Below are 21,665 nucleotides of genomic sequence, written 5' to 3'. Positions count from 1 at the left end.
ACTCCTGTTAATTTGAACAAATTAGGTATTGCTAATGTCCCTTGGGCCCTGACCTGGATGGCCCAGGCTAGCCTGATCTCGTCAGATGCTAATCACAGACAGCCCTGGTTGGTATTTGGATGGGAGACCACCAAGGAATACCAGGGTTGCTGTGCAGAGGAAGGCACTGGCAAACGATCTCTGTTAGTCTCTTGCCATGAAAACCCCAAAAGGGGTCGCCATAAGTCGGCTGCGACTTGACGGCACTTTACACACACACACAATGTCCCATGGACCTTTGATTGGAACTACGTGGCTGCATGTTGGTCTAGCAATTCTGGCTTAATTTTTCTATGTTAATCTAAAAATATTCTTGCACTCTGCTCTAAAATGTAACAAAGATCAACAATGCAATACTGAGCACAGGTTTGTTGTTGCTTTTTGACATCAAGACAAAAGACATCCGGAGGTGGTTTGCCATTGCCTGCCTCTGTGTTACGACCCTGGTATTCCTTGGGGATCTACTAGCCAAATACTAGCCAGGATCAGGGTTGAAAGTGTGTGACTGGCCCAAGGTCACCCAGCAAGCTTCCATGGAGCAAGTGGGGAATAATCTAAAAGTACTAACAAGCAGCACTGTGAACTCTCACTTTTCTAAACAGAAACATTGCATCTAGAAATAAAATTAATCAAATTCATAGCAATACTGGACATGAGTAGGGCTACCAGGTCCCTCCTGGCAACCAGCAGGGGATGGGGGGGACGACTTACCAGCTGTGGAGGGAGGCCCATCTCCGTTGGCACAATTACTTCACTTCTGGAAGTAATTATGTTGGTGACGTTGAGGGAGACATTCTGGTATTTGGGCAAAACCTCTATAGTAGAAGCTAGTTTTACCATAGAATTTTGCCCAAATACCAGAATATTTTTGCCTAAATGCCCTCGAAGTTGCCAACGTGGTGATGTCACTTTCAGAACTGATGGGGCTGGGGCCTCATTTAAAGCCCGGTAAGACCCCCACTAGCCAGCTGGATGGCACCAGGAGAGGGGGCCCAAATTGAGAGATCCCCGGCGGGGGTCTGGGAACCCTAGACATGAGCCCAATCTTTTATTCAGGGCTGAGGACAAGTGTACCTGCACACCAGCCCTGCAGTTAATCACAGCCTATAGAGAGAAGGAACATACCATGTTGGGCTAGGTTGGATGGGAATTGTGGATGCACCAGGCAGCCCCTCTAGGACAACAAGAGGCCTGGCAACCCTAGGTCAAGCAACAAGTGAACTCTGACAAGACCCTTCACACAGCTGAAGCAGAAGTTAGTGGCCTATGAATACTGGCTCCGTACTGTTGGGTGGTGCACAAAACTGACTACTGGCACAGCATGACTGGAAGCTCAAACAGAAGCCAAACACAGTGGCAGTGGCATAAAAACCTGACATCTGAACACAAAGGCAGAAAGGAGTGCATATTCTATCCAACATCCACTTATATGCATACAGGCCTTTACCATCTACAGCTGGATCACACTCCTTATTATAAACTATGGATTACCTCCTGTATAGGGCTTCCAGTTGTAATATTTTCCTCGGAAAGGCATATTGTCAAAGTCCGCACATTGCTTCTCTCGAAAATCACGGACCCCAAAAGGACATGGCTAATAAAAATAAATATATAACCCCTATTAATGAATATTAAGATTATTTATTTACTTTGTTTATATCCTGCCTTTCTCCCCAATGGGATTACATCACTTTCCTCCATTTTATCTTCAAAACAACCCTGTGAGGTAGGTTACGCTGAGACTGGCTCAAGCTTACTTATGTTTATTGTATCACCATTTACTCTTCACTATTATTGTTATTACCATTTATTGTTTATCATATTATATGTATATTTTTCTTTTTATGATACTGTATTATGTTGTTCTATGTTTCTTTTTTGTGTCTTTGTTTCTTTTATTTCAAAAATAAAATATTTTTAAAAATATCCTGAAAACCTTTGATCAAATATAAATGCTAGGACTTGTATGTGTTGATTCCAAAACAATGAAAAGGTTCAAAGGAAACACAGAGAAAATAAATTCATTGCTGAAGCAAAAGAGCAGCCAAAGGGAATTTTTGTTTATGAATTGTAAGAACTTTAGGGAGTAACTCTTGTTAAATTACAAAAAGAACAGAATGCTGACACAAGACAAGACCCGTCAGAAATCACTAGGTGTAAGCAACACATTTTTCATGTAAATAATGACAAGCACACAAAAACTGCGACCTTTAATGCACATATTAATCAAATTTCTCTCCCTTCAAAGAGTGATGAGTAATAAGAGACGACATAAATACTGAAAATCATTCTGTCTCAGCAACTTTGTTCTTCATGAAACACAAATTCATTATTTTACAGCCAGTGGCTAGTGTGAAGAGCTGTGCTGGTCTATGTTTTAATAAAGACGGATTGATTGATTGAACCAATGGCAAGGATTTTTATATCACCGTTAAGAGGTACAGCACCATTTAAATTACTTGTTGTCAGAATACTTTATGTTTTCTTCATGATGAACTAATTAAAAAAATGTGTGCACACTCAAAATGAAATGCAGACCAAGCACTTTTAACAAGGTGAATATTAAAAGATAAAATATTTAAAATCTTTTAAATATGAAAACATTAACTGACAATATACAGGACAGGCTTTCCTTAAAAGATCTTTTGGTTGCCCTCATGTTTTCTTAAACATCCTGGGACCATCCTTAAAGCCTGCACAGCTTTTCCATGTGAGAAATTCCCTACAAGTAGCACACATTCCAATCTTGCAGTATTGGTACTAAATATATAGCTTCACGTTTGGAAGGCTTCAAATTTGTCAGTGCTTTCCCTTGAAATTTCTATGTTAGCACATAACTAAAACAACAGTATCTGAAGAAGCTTGCTGTAACACTGTGTGTGTGTTGAGACTTTGTACAGTTTGTAAGATTTGACATTATGTACTTATTTAAGAGATGTATATGCTACGGCTCCAGAGACATATTTGAGGTGGCTAACAAAGTAAAAACAAACAAACAAAATAATCGAAATCAGCCAGAAAAGTACGATAAAGCCAGTATCAAAGAGCATAAATGGCATAAAAACAGCAACAAGACATTCCAAACATTAAAAATAATAGTAATAAAACAGCAGTATGCAGGCCATTGAACAATTTAACTTTGAATTACTCACATCAGTATTACAGAATTACTCACATCAGTATTACAGGATCGGTATCTTTTCCTTTCTCCAAGGCAATATTTTCCTCCACCTGAAGGACTAGAAAAATGTGTATGAATATTTATATAAAAAAGAAGTAACACTTAAAAATTCATACAATCATCAACATTTTAACATCTTGCTTTCAGTGTAGACTAATGATATGCCATGCTTTTAAAACTTCGGGTTTAAGTAAGCTTCCTAACTCAATTGGGCAATACAGGTTTTAACACTTACAAATTATAAAATTAGATTCAAATAAAATGAAGATAAAACATTACTCCTTCTACTTACAATTTTATATCTACTAACATTAGGCTAAATACTGTGGAATCAGAGTACAAATTACATTACATTAATTTTCAGATTCCAAACATTCATGCAGTATGAAATCTTGTAAACTCACACAACATATTTTGTGGTGTTGCACAGGAGGTACTACTCCCAAAGCTAAGCATTTCTTTGTTTCTGTGGTCAGTTTCAGCATCAGGGTAAGATAAATTAAATACAGAGAAATGAGGTTCAAGAACAATCTGGTGTTCTCTGATAAGTGAATGCCTGCTTCTAAAATCAATCGGGGGGGCGGGTAGTTGTGAATTTCCTGCATTGTGCAGGGGGTTGGACTTGATGACCCTGGTGGTCCCTTCCAACTCTATGATTCTATGATTCTAACTTCAAGTCTGACAAAATAAATCATTTTGCTTGTGGGAAATCTCATCTACTGGAACTGAGCTGAAGCAGACTCAGAAGGCTGCCATGAATCCATTCAGTGGAACAATGTACATGCCTTTACTAATAGAAACAACTAACCCTAACTAACTAATGCTTAAATGAATGTAGTTAATCAGATCCATTTTATTTTTACAGTGCATGGGAAAAGCTAGAAAACTTGATTCCGTTAGAATTTAATATCAATGTTATTTTTGTGAAACCTTCACTTTGTGAATACACTCAAATAGGTAGTATTGGCCATGTACAAAAACCTTCTCAAACAGTTCTAGGTATTCAAAATGAACTTTGAAAGACACTACATAGCCAATAACAGAGAAATTAAAAAATAGTTTGTGATATTGCATTTGGGGGTGCCTTCTGTTCAAACATCTCATTGTACTAGCCCTTTGGTATGTTTAAACATTGTACTTCGCTACTTCCCAACATCCTGCTTATTTCTGTTTTACAGTATCTCTCCCTCCATATTTGCTCACATAAAGGTAGAATCCATCACTTTGGCCTTTTAATGTCTACTAATAATCAAGTTCAACTCCCCCATCTTTTAGCATTCCTAGCATTTTATTTGTGCCATCAAGTCACAGCTGACTTATGGCGACCCTGTAGGGTTTTGAAGGCAAGACACTTGAGAGGTGGTTTGCCATTGCCTGCCTCTGTGTTATGACCCTGGTATTCCTTGGAGGTTGCATCCAAATACTAACCAGGTCCGACCCTGCTTCTGAGAGCTGATGAGGTCAGGCTAGCCTGGGGCTACCCAGGTCGGGGCATTCCTAGCATTACTCCTCTAAAAAGCAATATTGTCAGTACACAAGCTCCTGTGTAAATCCCTTCATGTAAGCATGACCACTCCATCTTCCTCTATGCTTCAGAGGGTTTGAAACTCTGGAGTTTTTTTAATGGTTGCTCTACATCTCATTGCAGAACTTCATAGGACTGGTCATTTGTTTCTACCCTGTAGCAACACTCTCAGATACTCTGTGTCCAGATTAACTTCGCTTCCCCACAGCACCGACACCAACCAGCCGGGGTTTCAGCACACCTTAAAAGCCTGCAGCTGCATGCTGGAGCTCCATTATCAGAGGCGAAGTGGTGCCTACTCCTTCCGGCCACCGCCTCCACTTGTCAAAGGGGTCGCCTTTGCCAATTGGAGGTATGCAGCTAGAAGCACGTGGCATTGGCACTGGAAGGAGCCGCCGCTGTTTCGCCTCAGATGATGGAGCTTCAGGATGCAGCTGCAGGCTGCTTTAAGGTGTGCTGAAACTCCGGCTGGTTGGTGCGGGGGGGGGGGGAAGCAAAGGGAGGTGCAGGGGGGAGAGGGGGAAAGAGAGGCATGGGTCCGGAGGGGGGGGAAGGAGCCCCTGCCGCTGCCCAATTTGTTTGTCCCTGTCCCCATGCATTCAGTTTTTTGAACGCGGGGTCATTAAACGTGAGACAACGTGGGGTCATTAAATGTGAGATAAGACAGGGACAAACAAATGCGAGTACAGCCATGCGTTAATGGCCACTTTGCTTAATCAAGGAGAGAATGTGGGGTTAATTGATGCTTCAGTGAGGCTAAAGGGCACGTGAGAGTCACCAAGATCCCATCCCAGTCTCTGCTTTTGTTCACTGTCATCTTTGGTGGTGGTACCACAACTGTTTAACTCTCCTCTTCTGAATATATAAAAGGCTGTTAACACCTGGATTCCATGGAGATCTGGGCTGTGTTTGTACTTTCTATTGCAACTATCCAAAGCAGGAGGAGGGGTTATAATGTGCACTGTGGAGATGCTGACCCAAGATCAAAACGTGGAGGTGAAAACTGACCATGCAAGCAATATGCAAGTAAGTCAAGGCTCAGTTCATACAGATCAACTATTCACTAGCCAAGAAAAACTACGGAAGAGCTGTAGAAGGTACATGTTACTGTCACATGGGAAAGCCTACTCAGACACAGTGCTTTAAGGTTATTCTGTTTTAACAGGGATTCCATCAAGAGTTTAACACTCTTTTTTCTTGACTAGGTCTTAATTCCAAAAATTCATACCTATTCTCAAAAACCAACTGATTCTTTCTGTCTTGGTGCTGCTTCTCCCAATTTTCTCTTCCTTAGGCTCTGCCTCTTCTTCATCTAGATCAAATGGCTACTGCTGCTATTATGACTTGAGCTTCAACAATATTCACACAACTATGGGCATATGGAAAAGCATCCTGTGTCAATTACTGCGTTATGAATTCTGTGTTACGGATATTCCACGATTGCAGCAGCATTATTTCCAGTCACTGTGATCACAGGAATTACTGTTCTCCATGTCTATGAACAATCCAGTTGCAAAATACATTTTTCTACATGAGTGCCTATCTGGGGATGGTTGGAACAGGTTCAGTGTATGAAAATGTTTTGTGTGAACCAGCCCTAGAAATGGAAGCATTTCATGGTGGTTTTGGTTCCAATTTTAGGAGAACAAAGAAAAGCTAGTAAGGGCACTTAAGAAGAGAGTGGTGTGGCATAAAGAAGCAGGAAAGAGATGCTCAGTTGGATTGGGGGACATTAAATAGATTGGCAACAATGTGAAAGCAAGAAGACATTAAAGACTGCAGGTCAGTTGATCCAGGACTGCCACTGGCTGCAAGAAGGCATACCTTATCCCGAGCCTGACTGGTAAGCTCCTGCAATTACATCCCTGATCAGAAAAAATACTTTCAGGAAAAGAGACAGACAATGTAGATAGCAATTTACAATCATTTTAGCTGTTAGAAGTATTACAGTGCCATGCTAAACAGAGTTATACCAATCTAAGCCCACTGACTTCAAAATATACATTTTTATAGATAACACATGAAACCACACTTTGAAACATTTCCAAATATGCCTTTTTTACTGGCTCTGGCTTACTTTAGCTACTTACGCTGGACTGTCACAGTGTCTTATGGATGATGAGACTCCTCCCCCGCAGGTCCTGCTGCACTCTCCCCATATTGACCAGGGTCCCCAACCCCCATCTATGCTTTGGGGCCAAGTGCCAAAAGGTACACACTCTCCCTGATAACACCACTGAAAAGATTTCATAGAAAACACAGAATTAGTTTTGAACTGATAGAGTTATCAGGACAGAAAAACATATGGGTCAGGCATTGACCAATTATAGGCATCAGCATTTCTTGTATAGATAACAGACAGATGTTTTACTTTCTTTAGCCATGTTTAGTCACTGATGAAGTCAAATGCTATTTGTTATTTATCTTTAGCTACGTGCCAAATTATAAATCCCTAACATACATGAGTTTAACAGGACAGTATTTTTAATTCCATACACAACTCTGACATCTCTTATTAAAAGAAACTACAAATCACCGGAAATCTTCTTTTGACATTTAGAATAATTTTAAGAATGTTTAAGGAAAACTTGCACCTCTTCTTAGACTAATAGCTTAATAGTGCAACATGGAAAATTCCCCAGTTAGGAATTTTTATGAGAGTTAATTCTTTTTAAAAACAAAATAAAACCTAAAATATGGATGATGTTACAATGGAAGTGGAATTTCAAGCAGTATTTCATCTACACTTATACTGCAGACATAATAAAAGTAATGCCAAGAAACTAGGAACAGGGTACAAAAAATCTTTACAGTCACTGCCTATTCAATTGTTCAGATACTGAATGAAAATATGGACTAAACTTTTAAAGAGACAACAGCTGAACTTCAAGCCTTACATTATGTAAGAGCATGGGACACAGGGTTAGTACAAGAGAAATAACTCTATTAAGATATAACTTGAACTGGAACATTTTATTGAAATCAAACTAAGCCATATCCTGTACTCCTAATACAAGACCAGATTTGGCGGTCTTATTTCACTGTAGAAAACCCATAAGAACAGTGCAGAAAGTGCAAGTTTTATTGCAAAATACCTGAGATGGTTTGATCCCATAATAGCTTGTTATGAGAATCTTGGTCTAAATTGTCCCTATACATATTGGAGCAATTTTTGCTAATGTCATTGAGAAGTGAAGATTTTTTTGCCCATGTTCTTATATTAGTACAATTTACTTAAAAATGTGGTCTCTAGCAACAAGGCTTCATCTATTTGGAATTTGGAAACCTTGTGGACAATGAGCCTGAGATTGATTTATTGCAGGAATATATAATACAGTTGGCTTCAGCTGAATCAAGAACAGATTCTATTAGCAGATATCCTACTAGAAGGTTAAAGAGAGCCATTTTCTCTTTGATCTATACCTGCGGAATAAAGAAAGATGGAATTGGTGTCATGGTTCACTGTGCATTCTGTGTTCCCTTCCACTGACCCAGCAAATTTCTTACATCAGTCCCGTGACTATGGTCTTTGGCTGGCCACCACTTTACAGGAAGAAATGTCACTAGGCTTCCTGATTAGAGCATAGTCTAAGTTTTTGCCTCAGAGCAAATGGTTCCTCTTCCGGTACAGTATGCCTGGTCATGGCAGTATGTCCTCAGATTCTCACTGCCACTGATTCTTGGGCATTGGGCAAAGACCACAGTCAGCAGTAAGCAAGAGTGAGCTCCTTACAAATTGTGATGGGCCCCCCTTAGAAACAGATTAGTTGTACATGCTATCCTACTGCAAGCAGCGGCAGCCAGCTGCAGTCCCAGATCAATGATGGACAAGGGGCTCACACCATCTACTATTTTTAGGCATTCATCCTCCCAGATCAGCCATCCAGTAGGTGCCCCTGTGAGCAGGTGGGATTGTCAGCAATACTAGCATGTCCCTGTTTTCACAACACCTAATTCATGGAAACTGTAAACAAAACAGTTATGGCACTCCAACAGAGTGTATTCTTATCCTCCCCCCTCTCCCGCCCGCATTGCTTCATGTTGAAGGTGCAAAATACTAAACTCTTATTCACAAAAGGAAATATTATATGTTGTTGTTACTTTAATCCAGCTCTTGGGATTTCTAAGGAACTGAAATAGGGACAGACTTTCAGGCAAGGGTTCTCAATGAACACAAAATATTCTTCATTAGTCCTGTTAGGAAATGGTTGGAACCAGTGGCCTACACTGCACTAGGGTCGCGCAAAAAAATACACATGGTAAATTTCGGGTTTGGGTTTATTTGGCAAATTTGAAATAAGCCGAATACCCAAACGAGTAAATATGGGTATTCAGCTTATTTTCGGATTTACCAAAAAATTCGGGTCCATTATAGTCTATGGGGATTTTTTTCCCGAATCTCCTGTGGGGGCATTTTTGGAGGTAGAGTCACCAAATTTGAGGCGTAGCTGCAAGGGACTCTCCTTAGATGGTCACCAAAGTTTGGTGAACTTTGGGACAGGGGGTCCAATTTTATGGGCCAGCAAAGGGGTCTCCCCCATCCTCCAGGCATTTGCAAGCTGAGCTGTCCATCGGTTTTCAGGTTCAGAAGTTCAGTGTTGCCGAGGACTGGTGGAAAGACCCAATTGGCAGGCTGGCGCCTCCAAGTCTGGGGGCTCCCTTCATATTTGGGGCGCATAGCATGATGTCCATGCAAATTAGCTTCCAAACTGAGGGAAAGGGCTTAAATGCAAGAAAAATAAGGCACGGAAAACATTTCTTTTGGTGGCAAATGACATCCTGTGAATAGTCTTCTATTATAGTCATCAAAAAATGGTCACAGTGTGGGGAAACGAAACCACTACTCGGGGCGACCTTCTTCTTGAAAGCAGGTTTTCAGGGGGGTGATAGAAGAGCGAACTGAAGTCATGACCAAGGCAGTTCTTGTAAGTAGATTGCTCATCCACGCGGGTGAGGAGTCTTCTTCAGAATCCCAATAAGTAGCTGTAGAAGCGGCCGTTTTTTAGTTTGAGGGTATATCCCTCTGGACGGGACTGGGTGAGCCCTGTCTTTCAAGTGCAAGTCAGCCCACCGCCTGGTTGGTCAGACCAAGTTGGCTCCAATTACACGACCCCGACCTCATAAGGGCTCCAACAATGTGGCCCTAACAAAACCAGTAAAAAAAAGACAGAAAAATGGGAGAAAGCATAGAGCCGTGCATCTGACCAAAGGGGAGTAGGAATCACCTGTTCGGCTTTGGGCAGATTCCCAGGTTTTGGTATCCTGTCACCCCAAAACCGGAATATTGCTGAAACAGCTAATTTCGGATTTATTTTCGGTTCGGGTATATCAATATGCACAACAAATATGCTGCACCAAGCAGAATTTAAAAGAGATCAAGATGCTACTATCTCCTATATTTACAAAAAATTTTATTCTGGCAGGACTGACTCTAGCAATACTGCTATTTCATATCAATGTCCTAAAGCCTATTGCCAACATTATAATTGTTAGTGATCCATTGAAGAACTGCTAAAACCCCTGATAAAATTCAATTTACACATTTTGTACATGTGCACACAGAACCTCAGACATATCATAGTTTAAATAGTGCAAGTAAATTACACCTGTTTATGGAACAGTTATTAGAAACTGATCAAGCTATCACAAACTGGACTCTCTAAAACACTTGATATAACAGAAGTTTAACACTCATATAAAAATACATTGCTTGTTTTTTACAATCATCCATACTGAAATGCTTGAATAAGGAACAACCATTTTCTCTAACTTGTCAGCATTAACTTTGTTAACCTTAGGTCCTATTCTGAGAAGTTATATGATGCATGTAAGTAGCTATGTTAATTACCAAAGTCAATCTGCTTATTCCACCACTGATCCACCCCATGAACAGAGCAGATATCAAGGTCAACCTGAATAACCATGAGTTTCTGATGGTAGCTATATTTAAAGCCTAGAAGCAGATTTTGCAACAAATGTCATCTGACACCAAAGAGGGGCAGGGGCTATGGCTCAATGGTACAGAGTTTGCTTTGTATGCAAAGGGTCTCAGGTTCAATCCCCAACATCTCCAGTTTAAAGGATCAGGTAACAGGTGATGTGAAAGACCTCTATCTGAGGCATGGGAAAACGTTTGCCAGTTAGACAATACTGGCCTTGATAGACCAATGTTCTGACTCAGTATAAAACAGTTTCATGTGTTCAAGGAGTGAGGTAGTGACTGGAGATGGAAAAATATATTGGCAGCCAAAATCTTAGATATGTTCTCCACTCACTTAGAAAAGTCAGCTATACCAGTGAAGGTTTGAGCTAGAATTCCTTCAAGACTTGGAGACATCTGTAGAATTACAGTCTTCTCCAGGGTTTGCAATAGCTGAGCCAAGGCACGTTTGGTTGGCATTGTACTGGCACAGGAAGAGTATGAAAGAAGAGGAGCACATTAATGCTACATTACTGAAACAAAGAATACCTAGATGGCTCTGAATTATGAGAAATATCCTCAGCAATAAGATGTATCAGCACCAAGGACACATGGCTGAGGTTCCTCCTTTCCTTTAGTCAGTTCTGAGGAAATGGCAACCTGAGAGCACTCACTAATTACAAATTAATGTATCAGACACACTCTATTGGCCATTTGATTTAAATGCTTAGCACTATTCTCATGTCCAATGTGTCCCACATGGTCACCTAGTAAGCTTATGGTGCCTATGGTCACCTAGTAAGCCTATGGTGCTTCCAGAACATAAGGGGAGAAGGCAAGTGCCTAGTACTTTGCAAAAAGTTCTATCTGTGCCTTGGACAGATACATTTCCACGTGTGAAACAGCCAGAGACTATGACAGAAAATGCTAAGCACCCTTAAAATTGACATTTGCAAATTAAATGTGTAGTATTTGAAGTTTTGTGAAATAATTCTATGCTCCATCAAAAACAATCTTGAACATTTTGTTCTGGAACTCTCTTAGGTTTTAATACAGTTCTATTTTTCCAAGCTTCCTACGTCTTTCTGTGTCTGGCATAATCTAGAACAATTGCACAATAACTTGAATTGTCATGTGAACTCACCCCCTTTTCAATGCTTCCAGTCTGGCAAAGGGTACCTTCAGCTGCTGGAATACTGTTGGTAACACAGCGGTTACTTTTGCTGAGGCACCAAAGCTCTCTACACACTTCCTGGGAAAGAAGGCAAAAGCAAGTTGTTCAGAATAACTGAATAAAATTTAACTAAATGTACCTTAAAACACACACATATACATCTATTTGTTCCAAAAGTACAAGTAGCATCTTTTTATAGGTATATTAAACCAAAACGAAATATATTTCATATTATTATTAAGAATGATTTCACATTTGCTTGTTTTAACATCAAGTTGACTTATTTTCTGGTTTGAATAAGCATATCGTAAACCAACTGTCTGAATGATTTACCATAAATCTGATTAACACCATATACTCATGTTGAGCTCTGTGCAGAAAGTTCATCATGGTATTGTAGTGATCTTGTTTGGCGGCATACTACAGATGATCGATTTATCGTATAAAACATAGGTTAGGAGAAAGGGCCCTAGATCTCTACCAGAGTCTGATCAACACACCTCTTGTATTGTGAATGTAGATAACTTTTCTTGAGTGAGATTACTTGTATGCTTCTAATGTACATACTTGAAAAGAACAGAAAACTCCCAGTTTCTGGGAAATGGGGATGGCAGTGAATTTGAATTCTGCCTGGCCAGGCTGAGGGGGCTATTTTAATATCTTGGATGTGGCAACGCCCACTCTCATTTAGCCAGCTTCTACCACTAAAGAGAGAGTTGATTCCATCCTCTTGGAGAGAGTGGAAGTCACTTTCAGTCTTAAAAGACTAAGAATATTTTCCCTATCTGCTGGTTCCTTCAGTTCACCTAACAAAGATCACCCCTAACAATAACAGGATAGAATAGCTTGTACAGGCCATTTATGCAGGGCTGTTTCCCCACGGTCACCCCTGTCGACTGCTCCGTTGCTTTGTTTTGATTATGCAAGACTTTCCTGACCATCAGAGGTCACCTTGCTCTCCCCATGCATTTTTTGAATTTTGGCTAAAACAGCATCCAGAAAACGTGGACAAAATGTGCAGAGACACGCAGGGCGAGTCATGTGACCTCTGACAGTTGGGAAAGGCATGCATAATCAAAATGAAACACCTGAGGAGTCGGTGTGGTGACCACGAGAGAAACAGCCCTGCATAAATGGCCATAGTATTAACAGCTTATGACCCACAGCATTGTGCAAAGAAAGGGAAAAATCCCTCTTCCATAACACATTGCTGGGGAAGGGAGAACATTCTGCAGGGTTTGCACCCTGTCAGAATCATTCTTACTGACCTTTTGCAGCAGTCTTCCCCAGGTAGTTCAGAAGTACTGCAGAATCTTGACACACTAACACAACCAGATAAAAAAATAGAACTGCCACTGAGAAAATTCACTTTCCATTGTGGTTCCAGCAATAAACCTATGAAAAACTACTGTGAAAACCTGTTAGCATGATCAGTCAACCTGGAATAACAACTTCTGATCCTCGATTATACAGTCAAAGAACATTGAAAGGGAATCAGTATCACATGGTAATATCAGAGGCACCCTGATCTGGATAGCCCAGGCTAACTCAATCTCATCAGATCTCAGAAGCTAAGCCGGATTAGCCCTGGTTAGTATCTGGATGGGAGACCACCAAGGAATACTACTGCTGTGAGGAAGGCAATGGCAAGCCACCTCTGCTAGTCCTCTTGCCTTGAAAAACCCACAGGGTTGCCATAAGTGAGCTGTGTCTTGACAGCACTTTCCACCACCACCAATATCAGACGCTAACCACAACTACTTTTTCCCCTGGCAGTCTTATTGGCCTTTAACAGCTATTTAAAAGGCAGAAATTAACAAGTCAAGATTTTCCTCAGAAGTGGAAAGCATCTTCTGTTGCATTTCTATACAGTTGGCGAAAGGCACAGCAGCTCCATCACAGAAACGTGGCAATTTTTATCTTGATTCAATTCTTATCCCAGGATAAATAATCATTTCAATTACAGCAAGGTTTACACCACTAACGGTTGGAGATTACAGTTCCACAAAGGAAAAAAAATATCTGTGAAATGTGAATCATTTCAGGAAGTCAGGGAATGTATGAGTTTCTTGTTCAAATATGTTAGGCAAGATTATGTAAACAAATCCTAAATTGCCTCCAGTGAAGTGGTGATGAGTACATATTGCCACAATATTGCAGTTTGTGGAACACAGAGCCAAACACCATTTTCCACCAACAGAAGGCCCTTTTGTCAGCAGAATGGAACATTCCTGCCGCTTTTGCCCTGCTGACGGAAATACTGCTACTGTGGGACAATGGGCCTTCAGGAATAGTATGATGGCAAACTAGGGTCTGCAATGAGGGGGAAATTGACCAGAAATTGCCTTCCCGCTTTCTGCTCCTGAAAAATTACAATAGGATCCAAACCATAATATGCACCATACTACTACAAGAACTCTTCATGGTCGTTGGTGTAGACATACTTCCTTTCCATTCTTTTGCATAATGTACCTTAGAATTTGGAATTCCAAAACAAAATTCAGTATTCAGAGCATAATTTTTATCCCACCATTCCTCCACAGAGCTTGGATTGTCTAGTTATAATTGGTTACATCTAAAAGTTGTGTAATTCTTTAGTGGTTGTTACTTTTATTTCTTCTGTTTTATTAATCTGTAATCCTGCTTTGGCACTTTCTACTTTAACCTTCATCAGGAGTCATTTCAAATCTTCACTACTTTCTGTCAGTAATATCTCAAATTGCTAATGTTCCCTCCACCTTCATCTAAATCTGATCCAGCTTTCCTTATGATATGTTCTGCATACAGATTGGACAAGGAGATAAAATAAATCCTTGTCTGACACCTCTGCCAAATGGAAATTGTTCTGTTTGTCCATATTCTGTCCTAACAGGTGTCTCTTGTCTAGTTCTGAAATTCTCTTGTATGCTCCAGTAACCAACGTAAATTTGCAATATGATCTCTAGTGCCTCTTCCTTTTCTGAATTCAGCTTGAACATCTGGCATTTCTCATTTCATGTATGGTAACAGCTTTTGTTCTATGGTTTTGAGAATCATTTTACTTGTGTGAGAAATTAATGCAATGGTCCAATAGTTGCTAAAGTCTTTGACATCTCTTTTCAGAATTGGAATGTAAATTGAACATTTCCACTCTGTGAGTCATTGTTTTGTTTTCCATATTTGTTGGCGTATTCTTGTTAAGATTTTGATGGAGTCTATTTCTGTGGCTTGGAATAACTCTGTTGATACCCAATCTACTCCTGTGTCTCCCAATGACTCTCAGTGCAGGTTTTACTTCACTTTCTATAACTGTAGGTTCTTCTTCAAAAGTTTCTTCTTGGCAGGAATCTGTCATCATTTCATCTCTTTTGTATAGTTCTTCAGTGTATTGTTTCATTATTTTGTCTTGTTCAGTTAATGTTTTTCGATGTTGATCTTTCAGCATGCCTAATCATGCTTTAAATTTCCCTTTGATTTCTTGGATCTTGTGGAACAGATCTCTTGTTCTTCCTTTTTGTTGTTCTCTTCTATTTTTTTACAGTAGTTATTACAATAGTTCTCTTTGTATGCGCAAAGTGCTGGAACACAGCATTTAAACTTCTGATTCTATTTCTGTCTCGTTTTGCTTTTACTTTTCGTCTATCTTTACAATTTTAAGTTTCCTCAGTTGTCCATTGATGCTTTTCATTTCTTTTGGCTACAGGAATAGTCTTTGCTCTTACTTCCTTGATAATAGCTCTGGTTTCAACTCATAGTTCTTCTGGTACTCATTCACTTGAACTTAGTAATGGAAATCTATTCTTTACGTCGTATTTAAACTCTTTAGGAATTTTGTTTAGATTGCATTTTGGCATTATGAATGGTTTTGTGTTTTTCTTCAGTTTTATTCTAATTTTCAATATTAACAATTCATGGTCTATACTACAATCAGCTCCTGATCTTGTTTTAGCAGAGAAACATCTTCTGCTTTTGATTATGAAATCTATTTGATTTTTATATTGGCCATCCAGCGATGTCTACATATATAATCGTCTGGTTGCCTGAAACATGTGTTTGCAATGAACAAATTGTTGTTTTCACAGAATTTTCTGAGTCGCTCTCCTGTTTCATTTTGCGCTCCTAGCCCAAATCTTCCAACAATATTTGATTCTGCTTTGTTTCCTACTTTTGCATTTCAGTCACCTATGATTATCAGCACATCTTGTTTAGGTATGTGATCAATTTCTTCCTGGACACTTGCAAAAAAGCTTTCAGTTTCTCCTGTTCAAAATCTGTAGTTGGGGCATAAACTTCAATGATGGTTATTATTGATAGGCTTTCCATGAAGCCTGATTGATATTATGCAGTCAGACCTTGTATTGTAGCTCCTGACTGCTTGTGCTACATCTTGCCTCACTATTAGAGCAACTTCGTTTCTTCTGTTTGTCATTTTCTGAGTAAAACATTGTAGTTTTCTGACTGAAAATGTCCCAATCCAGTCCACTTTAGTTCACTCACTCCCAGGATTGCTATGTTTCAGTGTTCCATTTCTCATTTTATGATTTATAGTTTATCTTGAATCATACTTCTCACGTTCCTGTTATATATGTCAAACAGCTTTGGATGTTCCTTTTGCATCCATTCACATCAAGGTCCTTGCGGCTATAATCCAGCTGCATCATTAAGAATAGCACTATTTGTACTTGTTCTTTGCTCTTCCCCAGTAGCTAATCGAGTGCCATCCAACCTGGTGGTTCTGTCTTCTAGCACTATATCTTTTTTCGTTTTGGATTGTCTCATCATAGGGTTTTCAAGGTATGAGATGATCAGAAGTGGTTTATTATTGCTTTCTTCTGTGCAGTACTACCCAGCGTTATCTGAAGTGTCACGGCTGTTGTCTATGATAGATCCTCTGGTGTCACCTTCCACTACTTCTGCTTCCCAGTAGCTACCCTTCAAGGATTCTTCTGCCCCTTCACCATTGGAACTATCTGTTCTCTTCTGCTGATGTGGCTGTTGATTCCTGAAGGGGTGGATGCATCTTAGTCTGGTGACTCAGCTGTGACCATTCCACCTTGACTGACTGTGCCATGAGTTTAGTCTCTTGACAGAGTCTAAACTCCTGACGGTATCAATCTAAGCTTCACTGAGACACACAGAGGGGGACTAAATGTAGTAGGGCTTATTTATGAATAGATATTCCTAAAATTGTGCTGTAAAGATGTACTCAGAGAGACTGGAAGTCTAGATGAGCTAATGGGTTATACTTTATAGACTGGAATGCCCATTCTAAAGGTATGGTCATACCAGCCTTTCTCTTCAAAAAGTGCTAATATTGTTGGGATCTACTTGTGCATGTATTGCTGTGGCTCAGGGACAAAACAGACAACATATGGAAAGATCTGTGATGAGGCCTTCCCAAAGTTTTTAATGGGCTAATAGCTGCTGTGGAATGGGGGAAGAAATGGTGCTCACAGTTTCACCAATCAAAACTAATACCCTCACCCTCTGCAAGCACTGTTACTGTCCTTTAAAGGAACCAATACAGCCAGAGGGGTACCTGTCTTTTTTCCTTTTTGTAGATAATAACAGTGTGGCGGAAGGGATTGGTCTTGATTAGCGAAACCATGCAGGGGAGAACATTCAGCTTTTCTCCCCCTCCTCTTCTGAATCAGGGCTGTAAAGCAGCTATCTACCCTTTAAAAACACTGCAAAAGATACAATCTCAGCAATATATATGTTTTGGACCTCAATTAATATCTTTCTGCTTGGTTCTGTTCCCCAATCCGGAGTTTCTTCCAAACTAAGTACAAATGGTAATATTATGCTGCCTTGTTGAACATGTAAGGTAGTACCTTTGGATAATCCAAGGAGTTATTTTCCTCCATTCCATACCTTTGCTCCTCCTTTTTCTCCCCTCAGCTTTCTCCTTCTTCATACATCAAATTATTTGTTCAACTCGAGAGGTTAGGCACAACTGCAGTGCCTGGATCAAAACCATTCTCCACCTATCAACAGTTCCACATACTAGCTTATTCTCTCCTTGACAATTTGTGCCATTCCCTGTGTTGTCATAATATGTTGGCTCAGGAAGACTAGTGAGAGCAGCTTCTGTAACTGGAACTGACTGTGATGATACTGTGAATTGGACTGTTTATTAGCTAATCATCTGGTACAGAGAAACATACAATAAGCATATACACCAATTTCACTTTTATGCCTCAAGTTATTCATTGGTTTTCTAAAGTTTTTGCTTGCTCCATGATCATAAATCTTGGATATTTATTGGCGCAATGTAATTTGATAGTCTGCTGTCTCTGTTCGGTCTGAACTATTCAATAATCTTAAAACAGAGAGAAAGAAATATTGTGAAGAGAAGCCTGGTTTCCAAGACTATCAAAAGCAAGAAACGCAAAGAACAACGCCAAAAAAGACACTTGGAAATCAAGGACTTCTAAAAACACTGTCACTTTCAAGATTGATTCAAAACATACACCTGAAAATATTTCATACTGATTTTTTCATAACTTGTAACTAAGCAGCCTAAAATGGCTAATTTTGGTTTTCATTGAAATGTGGGGTCTTCTGATCAGCTTTACTGTAATCGATTTAATTTACCATTTGAAATAGAAAATTTATACAAAGCTCACATTGTTACCATTTCCCCAGTAAGTTCTCTTTTCTCTTGGCATGGATAATGTGAGTTACAGGGGAGGGCGAGGTTCAGCTCTCTTGGTGAATACCCTAAGACATCATTTGGCGGGTGAAAAAAGAGGCTTCCTCAGACCAGCTTTTAAGGCCTACTGGATCCCGCAAGGCTGAAACCGGGGTCTGCCTGACTCACCCTTCACTGCTAGAGCTCGGCAGCAGTGACTTACAAAGGCCTCCCTCAACACAAAGCTGTGGTGTGATGATCCACAAGCAGCTGCAGCTACGTAAGGTGTATTTCCAAGCCAGTATGTACTATATAGTTGCCATGTCCCTCAGTTCAGACCTCTGTCGAGGAGCGCATTTCTTTGGCACTGGTGATTTTCAAATACTTAATGAGCAGAAACACCTTGTGCTGGAAGAAAACACTCTGCAGTGGGGTTCCACTTCCATAACGGAGGGCAGCGCTGTTAAAACGGAGGGCAGCGCTGCAAAAATGGAAGGAAGGTATTGAACTGAAGTCATATGCTACCAGACGAATAGGCCTGTATTTGCCTATCCACCTTCTTTGAGCTCCAGAGCAGTTATAAAACCACAATTGCCAAAGAGCAGCAAAAGTAGAAGCAAGGTACAGGATTCATGCCTATGTCTTAGCTGTGCACCCTGGGTAGATTATACCTGCAATGAAGGGGGCAGGGATTTAGTACAACTATTAAAATCCTCCCCTTAGCAGGTTGTTTACAGTAATAAAGTTCTCACAGAAGTATTTCACAATGCGCATCTTGCCTCAGGTGTATTCACAATTTACCATTTACCAGAAAATATGTAAGTAAGGCTCGCATTCCAACCATTTCCCCCCTGGAAAACTCACTTTTCATACATCTGAGTTCTTTAGATAATCTAATTTAGAGGCATGTATGGAGCATCTCAATATCTGACTCCAAAGGTTTTCTTAAATTGGTAACAGATTAAAGCTATTTCCAGTGTTGTACCTAGCATTTGATCATACATGTAGTTTATTAAGCGTTGAATTCAACAGTGATTTCAATTGTTACAGCCTACAAATGCATTCGGTTTAAAGGGCTTCAAACGCCATTTTAAAATTTCCAATATGATTTAATTTCATCTTCTTGAGCTTTGACATGTAAATTGTTTCTACACTAACACTAAGATATCAGAACAAATATTCACCCACTTTAGGTGCACAGATGCAACAGTACTAAAACAAAATATTTCATCAATCATTCTAGATGGGAAACAGATTCAAGATTACTATCGTAATGAATCAGTCAGATATCTGTAACTGCACAAATAATTAAGCCAGCAGAGCTCTACTGCTGCAAGTTTGTTTAGAATTTCTGCCAACAATACTCATTTTGCGGGGATTTTTTGCCTTGCAAAATAACAAATAGAGGCTGTACAAAAAAAAAACCCCTATATACGCTGATTTATCAAGGCTTGATTTATAAGGATACAAAAGACAATTTTTAGTGGATCAGACTATTGGTCTACCCAGCTCAATATTATCAGCTGGGACTGGCAGTGGTTCTCCAAGCCCTCATACAGAGAGGTCTTTCCAAGCTCTGCAGAGATCTTTGAACAAATGGCATGTATTGAACCTGGGATCTTCCATATGCAAAGCATGAGCTATACCAGTGAATTCCGTTTCTTGTCATCAGGTTTAAGCAACACTTTCAGTTTGAACCAAAAGGGAGTTCTGGTCTAGACTACAATATGGTCTTAATCTGAAGATATTTTGTACACAGCAACAGGCTGCGTACGTGCTGTTGAATGTGTTCACCTCCCTTGAATAGATCTTTGCTACTACAAGGAGGATTGAAGTGGCCTGAATTTAGAGATGACAACACTGAACATCTAGCCAATTTGGAAGCTACTGGCTAGTATGATGGTATGGGGTGTGTGAAACTTTATTGGCAGCAAAATCTGAGGCTATATTGAATACAGCCTCAATTTATTCTGTTCAACAGGAATAACTTATTTAACCCTGTAAATGAAATAAGCATGTTGTTAACCGAAATTTTCATTTGAATATTTCCTTTTGTAAATTAATACACTACGTGTAAAAGAAAAACATTGTAAAAATGGTATGAAAATGTAAATATTTCCATGGTGTTTTCCTCCTTCCTAACATTTAACTTTAAACAGATGTTTGCTCTATCATTATACATTCACTCCCTTTATTGTATCAGAACCAATTGAAATCTGTTGTTTACAATAATATAATGTTAAAATCATATGGATCTAGAAATAAATACTCTCAGCAAGAATGATTATGTTAAATCAAAAGGAAGGAAAAACAATCAAACTAATATTAGGTGACATAATGACCCCTGTTCCAGGTGTTACCTTCTAGCTATCCAATGAAAGTAATATATGCATCCCTCAACTTCAAATAGATCTTAATCTTGCTCTCTTAATTACTTAGAGAGAAAAAATGCATTAGTTGAGGGAAGCAAAACCTGAAACCTAGTCAAGCAGCTCAAAACCAGTCTCTGCATTTGAGTATTTAAAAGCTAACAGTTCTCTGAGAAATATGGGAAACTGTAGTAAAACATAAACTGAAGCTGTAGCCTTTCACAAGATCAAGACAAGATAGAAGACAACCTGTAACGGTGTATCTTAGGGCTCCATGACTTCAGTTTGGAATTCGGATGCTTGTATTTGCAGTAAATTAAAGAAAGCTGAACCCATCTAGAGAAAAAAAACAGCAAATGAAATTATCTTCCTTTGCCTATATGCTATAAATGATGGAGCCTTTTCCTATATGTCATGCAGAATTTTACATATAGGCATTTTGAAATTATACATCTAAATTATCCCACATAATAAAAGAACAACACAGCCAAGTGAAAACTTAATTGTCTGAAGATCAACATGCTGTGATGTTTTCAAAATCCATAGTCTAATAAAAATTAAAAGTTGCACAAAATTATATTTTTTCATATTCACAATATTGAGAAAAATAAGATGGGAAATACATTGATAGAACACAATATAATAAGTTTAGGATTTTATTGTATAATTTTGAAATATCTTAAAATGTTAACATTATCATTACTTCAGTATGTGCTAATATGAAATATGCTGCACCTCTTGATGAGCATTTGTTAAAACAGAGCATTAACAGATTTATTCATATTCTGATGTTGAATTCAGAGCTACAAAATTTTTTCAGATAAGTGGATTACCACCCTCATTT

At 39.4% G+C, this 21,665-nt stretch overlaps 1 protein-coding gene across 2 annotated transcripts in view; it reads right to left on the bottom strand.

Annotated features, from left to right (window-relative positions):
* Positions 1–21,665, bottom strand: part of ADAMTS6 (ADAM metallopeptidase with thrombospondin type 1 motif 6) — a 131,786-nt gene that overhangs the window by 28,440 nt on the left and 81,681 nt on the right. For both annotated transcript variants that reach the window (XM_056848778.1, XM_056848779.1), the window contains exons 11-14: positions 11,810–11,917; positions 6,836–6,981; positions 3,215–3,278; positions 1,531–1,633 (exon numbers count right to left, since the gene is read on the bottom strand). In XM_056848778.1, coding sequence (XP_056704756.1) covers positions 1,531–1,633; positions 3,215–3,278; positions 6,836–6,981; positions 11,810–11,917 — 421 coding nt within the window. The remainder of the gene's footprint in view (positions 1–1,530; positions 1,634–3,214; positions 3,279–6,835; positions 6,982–11,809; positions 11,918–21,665) is intronic.

Source organism: Euleptes europaea, chromosome 4 (assembly GCF_029931775.1).
Source record: "Euleptes europaea isolate rEulEur1 chromosome 4, rEulEur1.hap1, whole genome shotgun sequence".
Classification (NCBI taxonomy): domain Eukaryota; kingdom Metazoa; phylum Chordata; class Lepidosauria; order Squamata; family Sphaerodactylidae; genus Euleptes; species Euleptes europaea.
Note: the sequence above shows the minus strand (reverse complement) of the source record. Positions and strands in the feature narration are given on the sequence as shown.